Raw genomic sequence first — 17535 nt, forward strand, 5'->3', positions numbered from 1 at the left:
TTGGTATGTTATTTGTATTGACACATTCATTTTTATCCATGCTTTTACATACTATAATGCGTTTTTGTAAACACTGGATGAAGAAGTGCACCACAAAATTCAGGTAAATGCAAATTTTGGAGGATGGCTTTGTTTCGGTTCTCACATTATTTTGGAAAGTGCAAATTTGATAAAGGCAAGCCGAATGAAATATCTCCCTCATCCCTACCTCCAGTACAGGAGAATCCCTGGATGGGTTGCCAATACTGCCCCATTCTCAATGCACATCCCAGCACCTGCTGTCTGAGGCAGCCACCCCACTCTGAGGTCCTGTGTCTATGGCAGTGTACACACCATTGATTTTAAGCACACTTATTTCCCAAAAGAATCCTGGGAACTGTGTTTCAGAGAACTACAATTCCCAGCTCCCTCTACAAACCACAGTTCTCAGCAGTGTGTGTGTTTGTGTGTGTGTGTGTGTGTGTGTGTGTGTGTGTGTGTGTGTGTGTTGACCCACATGCTTTAAATGCACTTTCAGAGAATGGTGTATATGCAGCCTGGTACAGATGAGCAAAGAACTGGTTGCTCATCTTAAAAATTATCTGAACCTTGCAAAAAAGTGAGAACCTTGCGATAACTCGTAAGGAATGCTTGAAAAATTCAGATGGCACACACCACACCATCCTTCCCACCCCTTCTAGTTCCCACAATCTTATCAGTTATTCCCTTGTAAAAACCAAGCATCCTTTTTCAACCCAGGATTTGGGAGAGGCAAAGAGGCTGAAACACTCTACCTGGCAGGGTTTTGGAGCCAGGCTTTGGAGTCAATCCTCGAGCTTGAATGATGTCCACTTCTAATTGTCCATTTCGCTCCTGTAACCCAATTTCCACATCACCTGGACAGCAATCAAAATGAAAAGTAAGCGAGTGTCAAAAAGATCTCTATGAACAACTCCTCATTGCTCTAGGTCAGGCTTCCCCTTGCAACAAGTTGATTATCTAGAGGCAAGAAAGATGGGGATAAAATGGCAACAGAACTCCCTGACTAGTATGGAATTGAGGCACTGGCCTTCCTTGTCTCAAAGTGGTCCACCAGGCATATTAACTGCCAGAGTCTTTGAATCAACTCACCCTTTCAAAGTGACTTCCAAACTATGTGCCCTTCCTCGAATGATCTCTTGAAATGTTATTTGACATCAGGAGAAGATTGCATTCAGAAGTTTTGAGCACCGATATCAGTGGTGGGACATGCACATGATAAAGGTACATACAATTGTGCATGTTGCAGAGAAAAGGTAGAAGTTGTTGTTTCCCCCCTAAATAAGCTGAAGGGTAGGCAATTCCAGGACAAGAAAAAGGAAGTACTTCTTTACACAGTGTATAGTGAAAACAGTGGAATAAAACTGCTAAGTTGTGGGTGAACATAGCAGACGACACAGCGATTCTTCAAACAGCTCTTGTTTATTCACAGGCCAGAACAGAACTGAACTGAAGGGTTCAGCCAGCCTGCTAATATAGAGCACCAGTACAACGCAACTGTAACAACTTTCTGTAACTATCCAATCACCGAACGTCACTTTCAATCCCTTATTTGCATATGTGGACCTGAGTGAAAACTATCCACAGTATCCCCCTGCTGGCCCAGGGTGAGAACTTCAGTATATAACACAAACTTTACCTGCATTTCACCAGCTGAATTTTGATCCATGAAAGAGTAAAGAGTGACCTTAAGGAGAAGGAACCTTGTTAAACTACAATGGTTAATATGTGTTTGGAAATATGACAAAATGAACAAGTAGAAATATTTCTGCAGCATGAAAGTAGTTATATGGAGGTACAGAACTCAGCAGGACCTAAAGTCCAGTGTTTGAAATGCTTATGTGTAGAAGATAAAACTAGACTGCAGACAATTCCAAGAATGATGTGTGTGTGTGTGTGTGTGAGAGAGAGAGAGAGAGAGAGAGAGATTATTGCTGACCTATCTAATTTAAAGGGTATAAACAGTGCTTTTTCTGGGAGTACGCAGGGGTACACATACCCCCAAAAATTTTGTGAATCTAAGTTTGGCCTCATTGAGGAGCAATATTTCAATATGAGTACGAAAATGAAAGTACCCCTAAACATTTTTTGTTTTAGAAAAAAGCACTGGGTATAAATATCAGACACAGTTCAATTCCCCCCCCCCCCAAAGGCTTTTGATACCTTAGTGCCCGGCATCATTATGGCTTCTTCTCTTTTCTTCCTTCCCACATGCTCAACGGGATCACTTGGCTAAGACTTTCCAAAGAAAGGCTAACCTTTTAAGAAGCCTCAGAAAACTTTTATTCTGAAACTTGTTTTTGCTTATTACAGCTATCACCATTTGGAATTTTTTTATATGTTGCATGCTCTTCTACTATTTCTTGTTATAATGTACATATTGTTGGATGTTTCAAAGCAATCTGTGTTCTTATCAAGACCTTTCCCTCAAGTAATTTGATTTATCTTTAATGTCCATGCTTTACCACACAAATACAGGCCGTGCATTGCTTTAAGGGAATCTCACACATTCTGATTTACACAAGCAACTCCATGTTTTCTTAGCTACTCGGAAGAGAGGAGGCGGGTGCTTCAATCACAGACTAGCAAACTCCAGTTGGACAGTTATAGCTGATTGGGAGGTTTGCGCAACATACCCGCTTCCCCAGATGAGCAGACTTTTTGCGATAAGGAAAATAGTGGAAAAATACATTGCAAAGTGTGAGATTACACTTGCTTTGGTGCCCCACAAAGAAATCCAGGTGAATGCCCATTGAATAGCCAACTTCATCTAATCTATTGTGCATCAGGATGAATGCACAATAAAGAGGTCAAATCTTAGCACCCTCATTTATTTCCCCTTCCTCTGTTGTGTCATTCCGTCTGCTTATAAATTTGTAATTCCCTTAGGATAGGGCAACCTGGCAAACCTCCTCTTTGCAAAGCATCATGTGCATTGATAGCACTATTCAAACACAAAAACACATTCATAAAAAAACCAATGGTTTTCTCTTGCTTACCCATGGAGGTAGTAGCCAAGGTTTGGCGACCCACAAACTGTGCAGGCCCCATGCTGCCCAGGAAATCGCTGAACTGCCCAGCGGCTGCCAGGTGAACTCCATTGAAGTTCAAGCTGCAAAATAAATTGGTTAGTGTAATTAATTGTTTCGAGATTTGCTAAATACACAGTCTTAAGCTAACTGGAAATATGTGTGAAATGAAGAGCTATTTCTGCATGAGTTCCAGTCTCGCTGGTTTTCAGACTGGCTTGACGCGCTTTCAGTTTCTTCCCATAACCGCAAGGGATGTGTGCTTAGTGTAGTTACAGATAATCACAGACAAAACAATTATCGTCATGATAAATCAACATGGGAAATTGGTGTCATTTTCCTGTATCAAGCTTCTCTCCCCCCCCACCCAAATACAGTAGGAAAAACTGAAACTCTTTTGCCTGGGGGTGCGAATGGCATGCAATTAATTTTTTGCTGATGTGCAGTCTCTCTCTCCTGAGGCTATTACATCTAGGAGGGAATCTAGAGCCAAACAGACTAGCCGTACTGTATTTATACTCAATGGAAACCACAGTAGATGAAAGCAGAAATTCCCTCTCACAATTAAAAATTCATTGCGAAGCTGAATGGATCCTGTTCAGAAGTGAAAATTATACAGTAGGATGTGTTAAATCTGTTGAGGTGCATCTTGATTTGCTTCCTTGTATTTCATATAATTTCACTTTGGGCTCTTTCTGACCCTCTGTTAATTTCTGGCATATTTCCCATGCTAACGTCCTTCCTCCTCCCATAAATTTGAAGGAGTTTATTGTTATTATTATTCTGAAGAATTTAATTTCCTGATTATGCCACCAATGACATCATGGTACACCAATCAGAAACTGCAATGCTTCTAAAGTGATGTGAATTTGGATATCTCAATAAAAATGCTGAATCCTGATGCCTCAGATGTTCCCGGCCAACTGTACATATCAATCAGACCATTTTGCCTCTGCCCATTTTCCCAGTCTTAAGTTTATTTATTTCATTTATTACATCTATATACCACCTTTATCTTCCAAGGAACTCAAAGTGGTATACATGGTTCTCCTCCTCCCCGTTTTGTCCTCACAACAACCCTGTGAGGTAGTTTAGGCTAAGTGATGGTGATTGGCCCAAGGTCACCCAATGAGTTTCATGGCTGAGTGGGGATTTGAAGTCTCCCAGGTCATAGTCCAACACTCTAACCATTATCTGAAGATGAAAGCTCATACCAATAACAAACTTAGCTGGTCTCTAAGGGACGCGGGTGGTGCTGTGGGTTAAACCACAGAGCCTAGGACTTGCCGATCAGAAGGTTGGCGGTTCGAATCCCCATGATGGGGTGAGCTCCCGTTGCTCGGTCCCTGCTCCTGCCAACCTAGCAGTTCGAAAGCATGTCAAAGTGCAAGTAGATAAATAGGTACTGCTCCGGCGGGAAGGTAAATGGTGTTTCTGTGCGCTGCTCTGGTTCGCCATGCTGGCCACATGACCTGGAAGCTGTACGCCGGCTCCCTCGGCCAATAAAGCGAGATGAGCGCTGCAACCCCAGAGTCCACCGCGACTGGACCTAATGGTCAGGGGTCCCTTTACCTTTATCTTTAAGGTGCTACTGGAAGGATTTTAAAAATTTTATTTCCACTATGGCAGACCAACATACTGTAGCTACCTACCTGTAACATTACACTCCTGTTAGGTATAAAACACAGGTCCCAAGACTCTGGGTCCTGGGAACCTAGAAACAGAATCTGAACAAAATTGGTGAAGCAGCAAAGAGCTTATTGGTTACATACGTTCTTGCAGGAAGTGGGTGTCTGAAAGCACGCACACCCAAATTTAGCAAAACACAAGCTTATATTCCCTATACCCGAGTGCAGTTTCCCTTCCCTGTTTCCCCACTGGCTGGCTATGTCTGGGTTCACAGCCTATCACAATTGCCTAATTAAAATACTAAAATCTCCGCCTTTGTTGACATCTCCCATTACTCTGAATTTACCCACCACCTACTTCTGATTATTTTCATCCTTATTTGGTCCATGCTCCTAGGTTTGACACATTGACTCAAGTGATAATGCTACAATCCGACCACCCTAGGCAAACACGGGTTCTATGTCTGCTGAAGCGTATAGATAAACCACATTTCAACTGCAAGACACCCTGTTTTCAGGCTCTGCTAAAGATAAGCTTCTAAGCGAGTTGGCGGTTACTTAGCTGTTGTGACCTTTTGGCCTTTTATGGGAAAAAACAACATTTTCATTTCTTACAACTATACTGCCACATTTCCACAGACTGCAGTGCTAGGGCGAGGAGCTGGGCCCTTTTATAAGGCCGGAGAGCGTACTCAAGTGAAAACCCTGGTGGCTTTCCAGTTGGCCCCGCCCTCCTTGTGATGCTCACCTATGCCCACCTGTGAATGGCCAATTCAAACTCCCATGGCTGCTGCCATTCTATGGACATCAGCCTTTGCCAACTTGTGGCCTCCAGATATTATTGTCGGGCTACAGCTCTCATCATCCCTGACAGCTGGGCCAGTGGGAGCTGTAGTCCAAAGCATTTGGAGATTGTGGAAAGCTGGGATAGATAATACTGAGCTCAACAGAACAATGCAAGGTAGCTTCATATGTCAATGTGACCACAAAAATGGATGTCCCATTATGGATGATGTCAGCCCATTATTAGCCGACTTCTAACTGAATGGGGTTTTGACACCTATTAATGATTGCATGCAAAGGTTTGTGGGTTTAGAGCAACTAATCTGTAAAACTAACAGTAAAACTAAAGTCCTTGCAGGCACACTGCACAGCAGACATGGTGCAAATGCATGCTTGCCCTTCTTAGTACAGATAATGATGCCTTTCTCTGTAATGACACAGAATTCCATAGAAAGAGATGGAGAGCGCTGAGCTCCAGCATTTGACCTATTCGTGTGGGTGGAAGGAGAAAACAATCTTGGCATGGAGAGTGGGTGGATGGCTAGCTCATATTACAAACAGAGCAGTTCTGGGCACAAAACATCAACAACCCTGTACTGACTTCTCAACAAAATTGTAAGTGATATATAGGCAGTTAAATTAGCATATTGGAAGCTATTAGTTAGCAATTGCAGGAGAAGATGTTGCACCGAGCAGAGGCACAGCATTAGCAAATGTTTGACCCCGAGTACAGACTCGTTTCTGAGAAACCGATTTTAGGAGGCAGCGAACCATTTTACTGATCTGGTATGCGTTCCCTGCGGCGATGCATGTGACAGCGCCAGAAATTTTGTAATTACGCTTGACATTAATGTGCAGCAGCTTCCCAGGAAAGATGGCTGAAAAGCTGGGGAGGTCATATGAGGGAAGCATGGCCCGACTAGTCCAGAGGACACCTACTGACAGCGGTGAACAGTCTGGAAATGCTAAATGAGAAGGGAGTCTCTGTAACAAAATCTTGTTCTGAGGCAGAGTGCTAAGGAAGGAGGTGTTTATGGCCTCTGAATTCTCCTCCAATAGCTATTCCCCTCACCAAGAAGAGTTTGGATTTGATATCCCGCTTTATCACTACCCGAAGGAGTCTCATAGTGGCTAACATTCTCCTTTCCCTTCCTCCCACACAACAAACACTCTGAGGTGAGTGGGGCTGAGAGATTTCAAAGAAGTGTGACTAGCCCAAGGTCACCCAGCAGCTGCATGTGGAGGAGCAGAGACGCAAACCCTGTTCACCAGATTACGAGTCTACCGCTCTTAACCACTACATCACACTGGCTCTCAAAAGCAACACAACAAAAGAGGACCCCCCCCCCCCAATGCATGCGCTAATTCACCCTTCACTGGTCTAGGCACACCCACACAGGAACACCTGATTCAGATGATAAAGCAATGCTGGCTGTTGTTTACATACCAATGAACCTTGCTTTAAATCCTGTAATGGTTGCTCCTATGTAGATGTTAAGCAGCATCAAGGACAGGATGAAACCCTGCAGAAGCCACAGCAAAAATGCCACATGTGCAGAGTGACTTTAATTCTCCAACAAGTTAACCACAGCAGGTCTACATCTCTCTAGGATTAAGGGAGGGAGTGCAGTGTCTGATCAAAGATTGAGGCTTCTAGCACTTCTCATATAAATTAACCACTGAATTAGAGCTGAAGCTTGTTTTATTTTTATCCTTTTTGGTTATTTCAGTATGTGAAATATATCAGCTTCTGATTCAAACAGATTGTATCACAAGCCTGTTCCTTGTGATCCACATCTTCCTGTATATGTTTCAAATGTGTTATAATTTATTTGAGGTAAATGCTTCTGAATGTGGCCTTTGAACAAACGTTCTTCAAGGAAGTCCATCGCAAAGTTTGCTGTTCATTCATTATAATTGCTTCCATTATCGTTTGGTTTTCATCGTTTGAGGTTGCTACCTTAATAGTAACAGCGATGACAAACCTTTAAAGAGCAAAGTGTTGTGCAGCCCAGTCCTATAGCATGTTTACACAGAGGTAAGTGCCACTGATCGTGGAATCATAGAACTGTAGGGTTGGAAACGATTCCAAGGGATTCTTGCAATGTAGGAATCCCAACTAAAGCATCCATGACAGGTGGCCATCCAACCTCTGCTTAAAAAATTTCCAAGGAAGGAGAGTCCACCATCTTCCAAGGATGATGGCTCCACTGTCAAACTCAGACATGAGTTTCTCCCAGCGCTATGTGAAGTGATGCTGGAGGCTGTACCTGGGACTATTTGCAAGTGAAGCATGTGCTCCATCACTAAGCTATGGTTCTTCTCAAAGGAGGACTGAATAACTGCAACGCAACTACATGGCAGTTTCACTGCATGCGCAAACTGAGGCACACACCATCAAACCACTTGCTATGCTGTTTCCAGAGCTGTGTAACCGACCCTTGTTTTGATCAATACACATGCTATCAGAGTCACAAGTATGATTCCACCTAACCCTATCAAGAAGGTGCTAAGAAAGTTTTGGTGCTGACCTTTAAAGCCCTAAATGACCTTGGCCCATTATACCTGAAGGAGCGTCTCCACCCCCATCGTGAAAAGTGAGGTTGCAGGGAACGAGGCAGAGGGCCTTCTCGGTAGTGGCGCCCTCCCTCCCATCAGATGTCAAGGAAATAAACAACTATCTGACTTTTAGAAGACAACTGAAGGCAGCCCTGTTTAGGGAAGTTTTAATGTTTGGTGTTTTATCGAGTTTTTAATATTCTCTTAGGGACGCGGGTGGCGCTGTGGGTAAAACCTCAGTGCCTAGGACTTGCCGATCGTATGGTCGGCGGTTCGAATCCCCGCGGCGGGGTGAGCTCCCGTGGTACGGGCCCAGCTCCTGCCCACCTAGCAGTTCGAAAGCACTCTTAAGTGCAAGTAGATAAATAGGGACCGCTTTATAGCGGGAAGGTAAATGGTGTTTCCGTGTGCTGAGCTGGTGTTGGGTCGCCAACTGCAGCTTTGTCATGCTGGCCACATGACCCGGAAGTGTCTTCGGATGGCGCCGGCTCACGGCCTCTAGAGCGAGATGAGCACGCAACCCTAGAGTCGGACACGACTGGCCCGTACGGGCAGGGGTACCTTTACCTTTACCTTTAATATTCTCTTGGGGAAACCCAGCCAGAGTGGCGGGGTATAAAAAAATAAATTATTCTTATTATCAGCATGTTCCTCTGCACTTTGGAAAGGACAAGTAATCCAGTCAACAGAGAGGCTTTTGGTGCTATAGCAGAGAAGGGGCTGCTCCTCTTTACACAAAATATGAATAAGGAGCACACTATATTCCTTCTATCAAACCTGGGATAAACGTCTGCACCCTTCATACAACTGAGCCCAGAGGACAAAATGGACTCAATAAGCTTCCTCTTGGTGATCAGCATTTTTCTTTTTTCGTTTTTCAAAGGGATATCCAATTTCTCTTCTTCTATGACCTTTGCCTCCTAGTCATTACAATTAATGATGAACTTGTTATGGCAGCATGTTAATGATTTTAATAAAATTAGCTCAGGCGGCCTTTGGAAGCAGTACTTGACTCCTCCTCTGAACTTTATACAGATGGGTGAATCTGCCCCGGGTAGCAGCTGACAAACCAGTAAGTGCTGTATCATCAGGAAAAAAGAAAGGAAAAGTGACATTGCATGTTCTTTTGTAATTCAAGAAAATCTTTAATAAAAATTATTTCCATACACACACACACACACACACACACACACACACACACACACACACATATATAGTCTGAAGCTCAACATCAAAAAAACGAAGATCATGGCCACTGGGCCCATCACCTCCTGGCAAATAGAAGGGGAAGAAATGGAGGCAGTGAGAGATTTTACTTTCTTGAGCTCCATGATCATTGCAGATGGTGACAGCAGCCACAAAATTAAAAGACCCCTGCTTCTTGGGAGAAAAGCAATGACAAACCTAGACAGCATCTTAAAAAGCAGAGACATCACCTTGCCAACAAAGGTCCCTATAGTTAAAGCCATGGTTTTCCCAGTAGTGATGTATGGAAGCGAGAGCTGGACCCTAAAGAAGGCTGATCACCGAAGAATTGATGCTTTTGAATTATGGTGCTGGAGGAGACTCTTGGACTGCAAGAAGATCAAACCTCTCCATTCTTAAGGAAACCAGGCCTGAGTGCTCACTGGTAGGACAGATCGTGAAGCTGAGGCTCCAATACTTTGGCCACCTCATGAGAAGAGAAGACTCCCTGGAAAAGACCCTGATGTTGGGAAAGATGGAGGGCACAAGGAGAAGGGGACGACAGAGGACGAGATGGCTGGACAGTGTTCTCGAAGCTATATATATATATATATATATATTTCTATCTATGGTGTGGATAGAGTGCATACTAGTTTGGGCAGCTATTGCATGAAAGCTTCCCTAAATGGACATAGTAATTGAGATCTCATGAGTGGAACTTTGCTGACAGGGAGCTCTCTCTGGCAGAAAGGGGTTTTTTAAAGATTTTTTTGCCAATTCCCCTGAAACTTCTTTGCCCTGGAAATCTTTCCCAGAGAATCAGTGAAACCAATGGGCCAGTAGAACAGGTGGAGTTAGGGGTTTCAGGGTAAAGTTACCAGATTTTTTTTCAATGAATCTGGGGACATTTTCCAACTTTAATGGATTTTGTATGGGGACTGATTTGTAAATCCGGGGACTGTCCCTGGGACATCTAGTAACTTTATTTCAGGGAGGAAATGGAAAAAAACCCATCTTTGTTCTTCCACCTGTGGGGAGCCTCTGATGGATCAAAGGATTTTTCATGAGAGAAAGGATTCTTTTCATGGAAGATCAGACAGCATATTGGAAGCCAAGCATTGGTTTGCTACGAAACAAATGAAAATATAGCATTCCTGCGCCATTACATGCATGCATAACCAGTCTGCTGCCTCCACTCACACGATTACCAGCTCTGTCAACTGTGCCTCTTTGAAGAGAAAACACCAGTGTGTTTTCTTTTCTTTATGAAGTGTTCCCAAATAACACCCAGACTAAAGTAAACTCAAATATAATGTCCGCAAGAGATGTTAGATCATAGCGGTGTTGCTTGCAAGAGCTCAGTTTCTCATGTAACACATGTTAAATATAAGCAAGGTCACCCTCACAACAAACCCATTGGAATTTAATTTCTAGGCCAAGAAGAAACAACAGCAAAATCAATTTCTTGGCTCTGAAGCATCCCTGCTGGTGTTTGCTAAGTGCCAGTGACTATTTATGGCATCTGCAACACATCTGGTCTGCACTGTAAAAATCAGATATCTGCTTAGCATCTTCCAGATTGTCTACTTAGGGAAATCAGAGAAAGGTTATTTATTTATTGCATTACATCTCACCTTTCCCCCAAGGAACTGAAGGTGGAATGCCTGGTCCCATCACTCCTTAGTTTATCCTCACAACAACTCTGTGAGGCTGAAAGATGGTGACTGGCTCAAGATGCTTTCTGGCTGAGCAGGAATTCAAACTATGGCCTCCCTTCAACACTTGAAACGCTACAACATCACACTATATCACGATGGCACAGCCATGAGAGATTGTGAACCGTTCCAAAGGCAGTACAGTCGTACCTTGGCTCCTGAACGCCTTAGTACTTGGATGTTTTGGCTCCTGAATGCCACAAACCCAGAAGTGAGTGTTTTGGTTTGCAAACGTTCTTTGGAACCTGAATGTCCGACGGGGCTTCTGCAGCTTCTAATTGGCTGCAGGAACTTCCTGCAGCCAATCAGAAGCTGCGCTTTGGTTTCTGAACATTTTGGAAGTTGAACGGACTTCCGGAACAGATTCCGTTTGACTTCCAAGGTATGAAGGTATTATAAAAAAAAATATGTCCCATCAATTAAGTAGTTTTAGGAAGAGGGGCCGGCAAATAGCATATTGAGTTTGGTGGGGGAGTGCCTCATTCACCCGAATGGCCAGCATCTCTTGTGTTGCAACTTAGGGTTTCTGAGAGACAGAGGAGTCAGCTATACAGCTGCAAATAAAACGTTTTGAATGTGTTGTAAAGCTCAATATACAATTGTGACACGAGATGGGGACAGTGAGCTATAGCAAATTCAATGCGTTTTTCAAAACAATTATAAAAAAAGCATTTTCACAACATTTTAAACACGTGTGTAGTTTCCACCTTGCCGATCTGCTGCAATTAACTCAGAGATCTACCGGTAGATCCTGAATGACATTCTGCCCATCACTGATACAGTCTATCCTGCTTTTAAATTTAGAGTCAAAATCCTAAAGCAGCGGGTGGGGAACCTGTGGCTCTCCAGAGCTTGATGGACACCAGCTCCCATAATCCCTGGTCCTTGACCATGCTTGCTGGGGCTGATGGGAGCTGGAGTCCAACAAATATCTTAAGTGCCATAGGTGTTCCAGCCCTGCCCAACGCCAACAAGTATCCATAAAACTCACTTAAAGAATCTTAAAAGGCAGGAAAAGACCACAACGAGGCAGAAATAATAGCAGCAGCAGCAGCAGCAGCAGCAAAGTTAATAAAAGATGAAACAGTCAATGCTGTCTGGCACATAATGATGATACTGCACCAGTCATCTCTTAGTCTTATATAGTGGCTAATCAAGGCTTGGTCACTGTGCATTTCCTTTATTATTTAAACATGCTATAGTAATAGCCCAGCAAATTCCAGGCCATGCTCTCTGCCTCTCACCAGCATGTATATATTGTGGTTTTTATGTTGATCTTTTCTGTGAACTGCCCTGAGACCTCCAGTTATAGGTCAGTATATTAATAATAATGATAATGATGTTAATGTTAATGATGATGATGATGATAATAATAATAATAATAATAATAATAATAATAATAATAATAATATCGCACCACAGTTACATTCAGCATTTAAAGGAACCATTGCAAGCTGCTCTGCCGAACTTACTATCCCTTGCCCACCACCCACCGCAGTATAATTTACCCATATTCTTGACCTGCTTTTAAAATCCTATTTTGGAAAGTGACAGTAGCACGAGCAGCCTAATGAAGGAAACTGCTTGCAGCAAGGAATGCTTTGAAGAATATCCCAAGCGGGAGCCGTTCCCCTCCAACCTGCCAAATGTGACGCATTAGTATGCGGAAAGCAGTTTCCGCGCAGCTAAGTTTAGGCAAACGTATCATTAATTTCTTTTCTTGTCCGTGTGGAGTTTGTGACCTCTTTTCAAATCTATTTTTAAAGCGGTTCTGAGATCTTCCATGCCAAGTGCTGCTACAGAGTGCCAAGCCAAAGCTTTCAACTCACCAAAAGCCTCAAGATTTCATTACTTTGCCTGTCCACCTTTCCAAGCTCTCCAACCCGGAAAAAGCCATTGCTCTGCAACTCCCAACGATTCAAATGGCCAAAGAGGGACATATTCCCCACCCTCTTCATGCCCTGGAACTCAGAAAACCTTCCCTTTAGTCACCCGCCTATGCTCACTGTGCAAAAAAAGTGCTCAGTGGTTCCCCACCACCAATATGGACCACTTGGAAATTGCCAAGGGTCTTGGCAGACCACTTAATTACTTTTCTGCCTGCAGAGATTGTAATGTGCTGTGCTGGAGGTTGTATAATTTTTAAATTGCATTTTATTATTGCTTTTATTTCTTATATATCGAATCTTATTGCATTGCAATTTGAATTCTGTAGAATTCAAAGCGGTAATGGCAAAATCCAATATAAGAAATAAAAGAAGCAATTAAAAATAAAATTGATCTGCCACCTCCCGTCTGATTGATCTGCCACCTCCTGTCTTCAGCCACAAATCTACAGATATGCCATGGAGCACGTGCTGAGGAGATTTCACCCCTCCCATATCCAAGAATCTGCTGATGTTCTCTGCTGATTCTCCAGAGAGGAGGGGCGGTTTCTGCTCTCTACTTATTCCGCTCCAGCCTCACATCAATGTGTCGGAGAGAGAGAGAGACTGAGTGTTAGAGAGAGATCGTGTGTATAGATAAGGTTGCTGCTAAGAGCAGCCGCAGACACTCAGTGCAGTTCAGCATTTTCGTTTAGACCTCTTTTAGCTCTGTATATAGTTGTGTATTATAGTTGTAGATAGAATAAAGAAGATATTCTACAGAGCTGCTCTCCGAGTCATTTATGCTCTGCTATACTCTGCTGTGTGACGACTGTCTTACTGAAGAAGTGAATCCGGTGCTCACAACTCTAAGCTGTGAGTCCACAGAACTTTGACCTGTTCCTGTGCAGAAGGTGGTCTCTGGAAGTGCTACTCAGCTCGCCTAGCCCAGTCGGGGCTGAAGTGGATGAGTCCAGTTGGTGGCACTGGCTCAAGGGCGATGCTGACACGTGCATGATCAAGGTTTTGGAACCCCTGACTTATAAGTAGCTGGGGATGTTGGAATAGTCAATGAAAAGGGAAAGAACAGCAGAAATTGCCAATGTTTGCTTACTTGCCCCATGTCAACAAAGACAATCAGTATTTGCTGTTGTTGTTTTCTGTCCACAAGCAAAACTTAATTAATTATATTCCCCTCCGTCATTTGCATTGTGTTTCCTTTACACTGAAATGAATAGGGTGGGATAATGTAATGACAACACAATTTACAAAATTAATCATGTGAATTGTGTAATTTTGCCACAGTGGGCAACAAGGCAAATAACATAGTTTTTAGCAGAAGACATACTGCAGCGGAATGGAAACAGTGTTGCACGCAGCAAATTCAGAGCAGATTGGGAAATGATGCTTCTTACACCCCCAGAAGTAGCATAACTGCTTTGTATGTGGAGACTCTCAGGTTCAACTCTTGGTATCTTATTTATTTTTATCTTAGCTGAATTCTTATCTTGCGAACAGTAGATCCTGTGCTGCTTCTGTGCTACCATGAAAGCATTCAAGGAGTGCTTCCAGATTATCACTATTTTACAGGAGAGATTCATGTGCATACTGGGAATTTAGTTTGTGCACTCAAGGTAGATTAAAGTGCAATCCTGGCACAAGCTTGCTTTAAAAAGAAGATCCTGTACTTTTTGCAGTTAGGAAAGTGATGGGGAAACACACTGAAAATTGTGGGATAAATGAATGATTGCTAGGAAGACCTATAAACACCCTGCAAGCAAATCTGGGTGAATGTTCATTGTTGTATGACCTCCTTGCAAAGCAAACAAATCAGAACAAATGCTCAGTGAACATTGGACATTGTATAATCAATAGTTAAGCTTTGTGCAAGCAAATGAAGATGAATGCTCAATAAACAGGTCATCTGGAGGAGTCCAGGGAGAGAGGGGCAGAGAGAAAATGATGAAATGAACTCAAAGGAGTGCTAAGAAACTGCAGAGGAGAGACTAGGAGACTAGAGGCTTTGTTTGAACAGAATCGAGTATCTTTCTTTCTCTTTCTTTGGCAATCACTCGTAGCTGAGTAAGATTGTCTTCCATAAACACGGTTTTAACAACGAGTCCGTAAGTGACTGTGAAGGCCAATTCTGGACCCGCACGTCCTTCCACAGTGGGGACATTGGTTTTCCGGGTCGGAGTTGATCACGGTGTGGATTTGCCAAGCATGCCTTCCTCTTAGCATGTTTCTCCCTTGCGTCCTGAGTTCGAGTGTCTTCAAAGCCCATGACACCTTTGGTAAAGGCTATTCTCCAACTGGAGCGCTTGCAGGCCAGTATTTCCCAGCTGTCAGTGTTTACAGTACTTTTTTTTTTTAGATTTGCCTTGAGACAGTCTTTAAACCTCTTTTGTTCACCATCAACATTACTCTTTCCATTTTTAAGTTCGGAATAGAGTAGTTGCTTTTGCATATACACTTCCAGAGCCAACACTAAATATATAAATTCTGCTAAATGAGCCACCATGGCTGCTAGAGGGCTGTGAACATTTGTGTTCCAGGCTTTTTAGACTCGTCTACTATCGGAAACCAAAGGGGCGCATTGGTTGCCAGATGTGAAATATACTGGCAATATTTTCAACTCTCTATAGTGGCCATTGAGAGACTTCGCCTCCATGAGTTTGTTCATCTCTTTTAAAGGCAACTAAGCTATTTTCTGCTCTTCTAGGAATGGCATGAGAATTTGGTTCAAAGATGTGTCGTCTTTCTATTTCTAAATTTTCATTTCTAAGTATAAATTAGCACACATAAATTGTATGCACATATATGTATTTTTTCCTCTTTTTTAGCTGTGCAAAAATGGTCAGCTGTAGCAGGCACAACAATCTGGACTATGTGCAGTGCTTGGGTGGTTCAGAAACCTGTAATCTCATAGACCACAAGAATGAGCCAATGAACCTGAATACACAAAACTTGCCACTGGATCTGAACCTTTGAGCAACGAGACCAGAAAGAAGCAAAGTCCGGGGTGGGGAGGGGGAGACTTTCTTGACCATTTTTCGGTTTTTCTTGAGACATTGAATAGCCACTATCGCAAATTATCAGGCTGAATGGAAATGAAGTAGGGAAAATTAATGTTCTGACTTGCAGATGGATTCCAAACGTCCCCATCAATGGGAGGGAGAATGGAGGGGGTATCTTGGGAGAACACCTGCGGCAGGAACATTTAATGAAGAATAATGCTCATGGTTTTCAAAACTTGCTGTGGAGAGTCCATAAATCTGCTGATCAGCTCTTGCCTGGAGAGCTGTTAGATGTTGAATCAAACAGAGCACTGGGTGGGCATTAGTCAAAGTAGAGATTTAAAATGGATCTCTCTTACCCTTGCGGGCAGACGACTTTTGCGGGCAGGCACTGTTTGTAAACAAAACACTAACGATGAGAAGACTTTGAGGCCTCTGTGGAGCGAATTGCCATAAACCTGCCTGATGCACGTTAAAACATGTTTATTACACCATTGGTGTTGCTCAGAAGACGACACTTTGGAAATTTGCTGGCATCAAGTTGCCTGACTGATCACCTAACAGAATAAATGGAGCAAATAATCTTTCACAATTGGATTAATGTGCTTTCTCTTCATCACTTTCACTTCTTAAAGTGGATTAGCCCTGACTGTTTCTGATGTTATCTAATATAGACAGCTAGATGTACTCCCACCGTCCTCTTGGCAGTACAGCGGAATGGTTTTCAGCAATAGCCTCCTGACTCTTAGGTGAAGGGTGCTGGGAATTGCAGCTCTGTGAGGAGTGAACTACCGTTCCCAGAATTCCTTGAGGGAAGCCATTTTCTGGTTAAATATTATGACATCAGCTTCTATGGACCAGAGTCAGATGCACGAAGGGTTGCTGGAAAGGGGCAGGTTTATGTTTACATGGGTGTGTAGAGGAAAAAGAAAAAGGATGTTGTAAACAGTGGGCTGAAATGAACCACTCACAACAGCAGCAATCATTCCTTTCCCCTCATTATTTACAATGTATGCACCACTGCAGTGACTGTGTGCGTGCGGACACTGCTGCATTATAATGTGAACAGTTCGTTTAATTTACAAACTGACAGTCACACAGCTACTCGGGTTCTCTGTTAGAAGGAATGATATCTGGGTTTCACAGGTAGACATGTGGCAAAGAGAGCTGCAGGTGTCTCTGCAGCCTTCCATGCTGTATCTCAGAGTGGAGCCCACATGATGCCATGATACCAGCCTCTAGGGAAGTGGCAAGAGAACATTTTGTTTTAAGAGCTGAAACAAAGCATGAAGGGGGGGAAGGCAGAGCAAATTGACGACGTGTCCTTGCAGAGCACGGTTTTGACTTCCATATCAAACGAGAGAGCGCCTTTCCTGCTCCTCCCGAAGTCATTGCCTGCTGTGTTATTCTAATGTAAGAAAGTCACCTTAGCATTCTGCAAACTAATCATCCCAGCGGTCGTCAGCAGAAAACAAGAAAGCCTTCAACTGCAATGCATTTCGGATTGCAGCAGCCCACAATATTTTATTCTGGGGCAATTTACCTGAAGTCAGCTCATCCAAGAAAACCAGTACCTGGGTGGGTGTGCGCATGCACACAGTGGAAGCAATTATGTAAAACATAATTAACTTGCCACATCCTGCTTACTGTACCATATAGTATACCCGGGACCTTGTTGGAGTCAGAGCTAAGCTTCAGATTCTCTGTTGAATCAGCAAAATCCCCAAACAACAGTT

The 17535-nt window shown here is 43.2% G+C and overlaps 1 protein-coding gene and 1 long non-coding RNA gene across 3 annotated transcripts in view; both read right to left on the reverse strand.

Annotated features, from left to right (window-relative positions):
- The window catches only part of LOC308588379, a 289543-nt gene that overhangs the window by 11330 nt on the left and 260678 nt on the right, over nt 1-17535 (reverse strand). The gene's annotated exons all lie outside the window — the stretch shown is intronic.
- The window catches only part of RIMS4 (regulating synaptic membrane exocytosis 4), a 99211-nt gene that overhangs the window by 1964 nt on the left and 79712 nt on the right, over nt 1-17535 (reverse strand). For both annotated transcript variants that reach the window (XM_081196689.1, XM_081196690.1), the window contains exons 3-4: nt 3018-3130; nt 774-875 (exon numbers count right to left, since the gene is read on the reverse strand). In XM_081196689.1, the coding sequence (XP_081052815.1) occupies nt 774-875; nt 3018-3130 (215 nt within the window). The remainder of the gene's footprint in view (nt 1-773; nt 876-3017; nt 3131-17535) is intronic.

Source organism: Podarcis bocagei (genome assembly GCF_964188305.1).
Source record: "Podarcis bocagei genome assembly, chromosome: 5".
Classification (NCBI taxonomy): domain Eukaryota; kingdom Metazoa; phylum Chordata; class Lepidosauria; order Squamata; family Lacertidae; genus Podarcis; species Podarcis bocagei.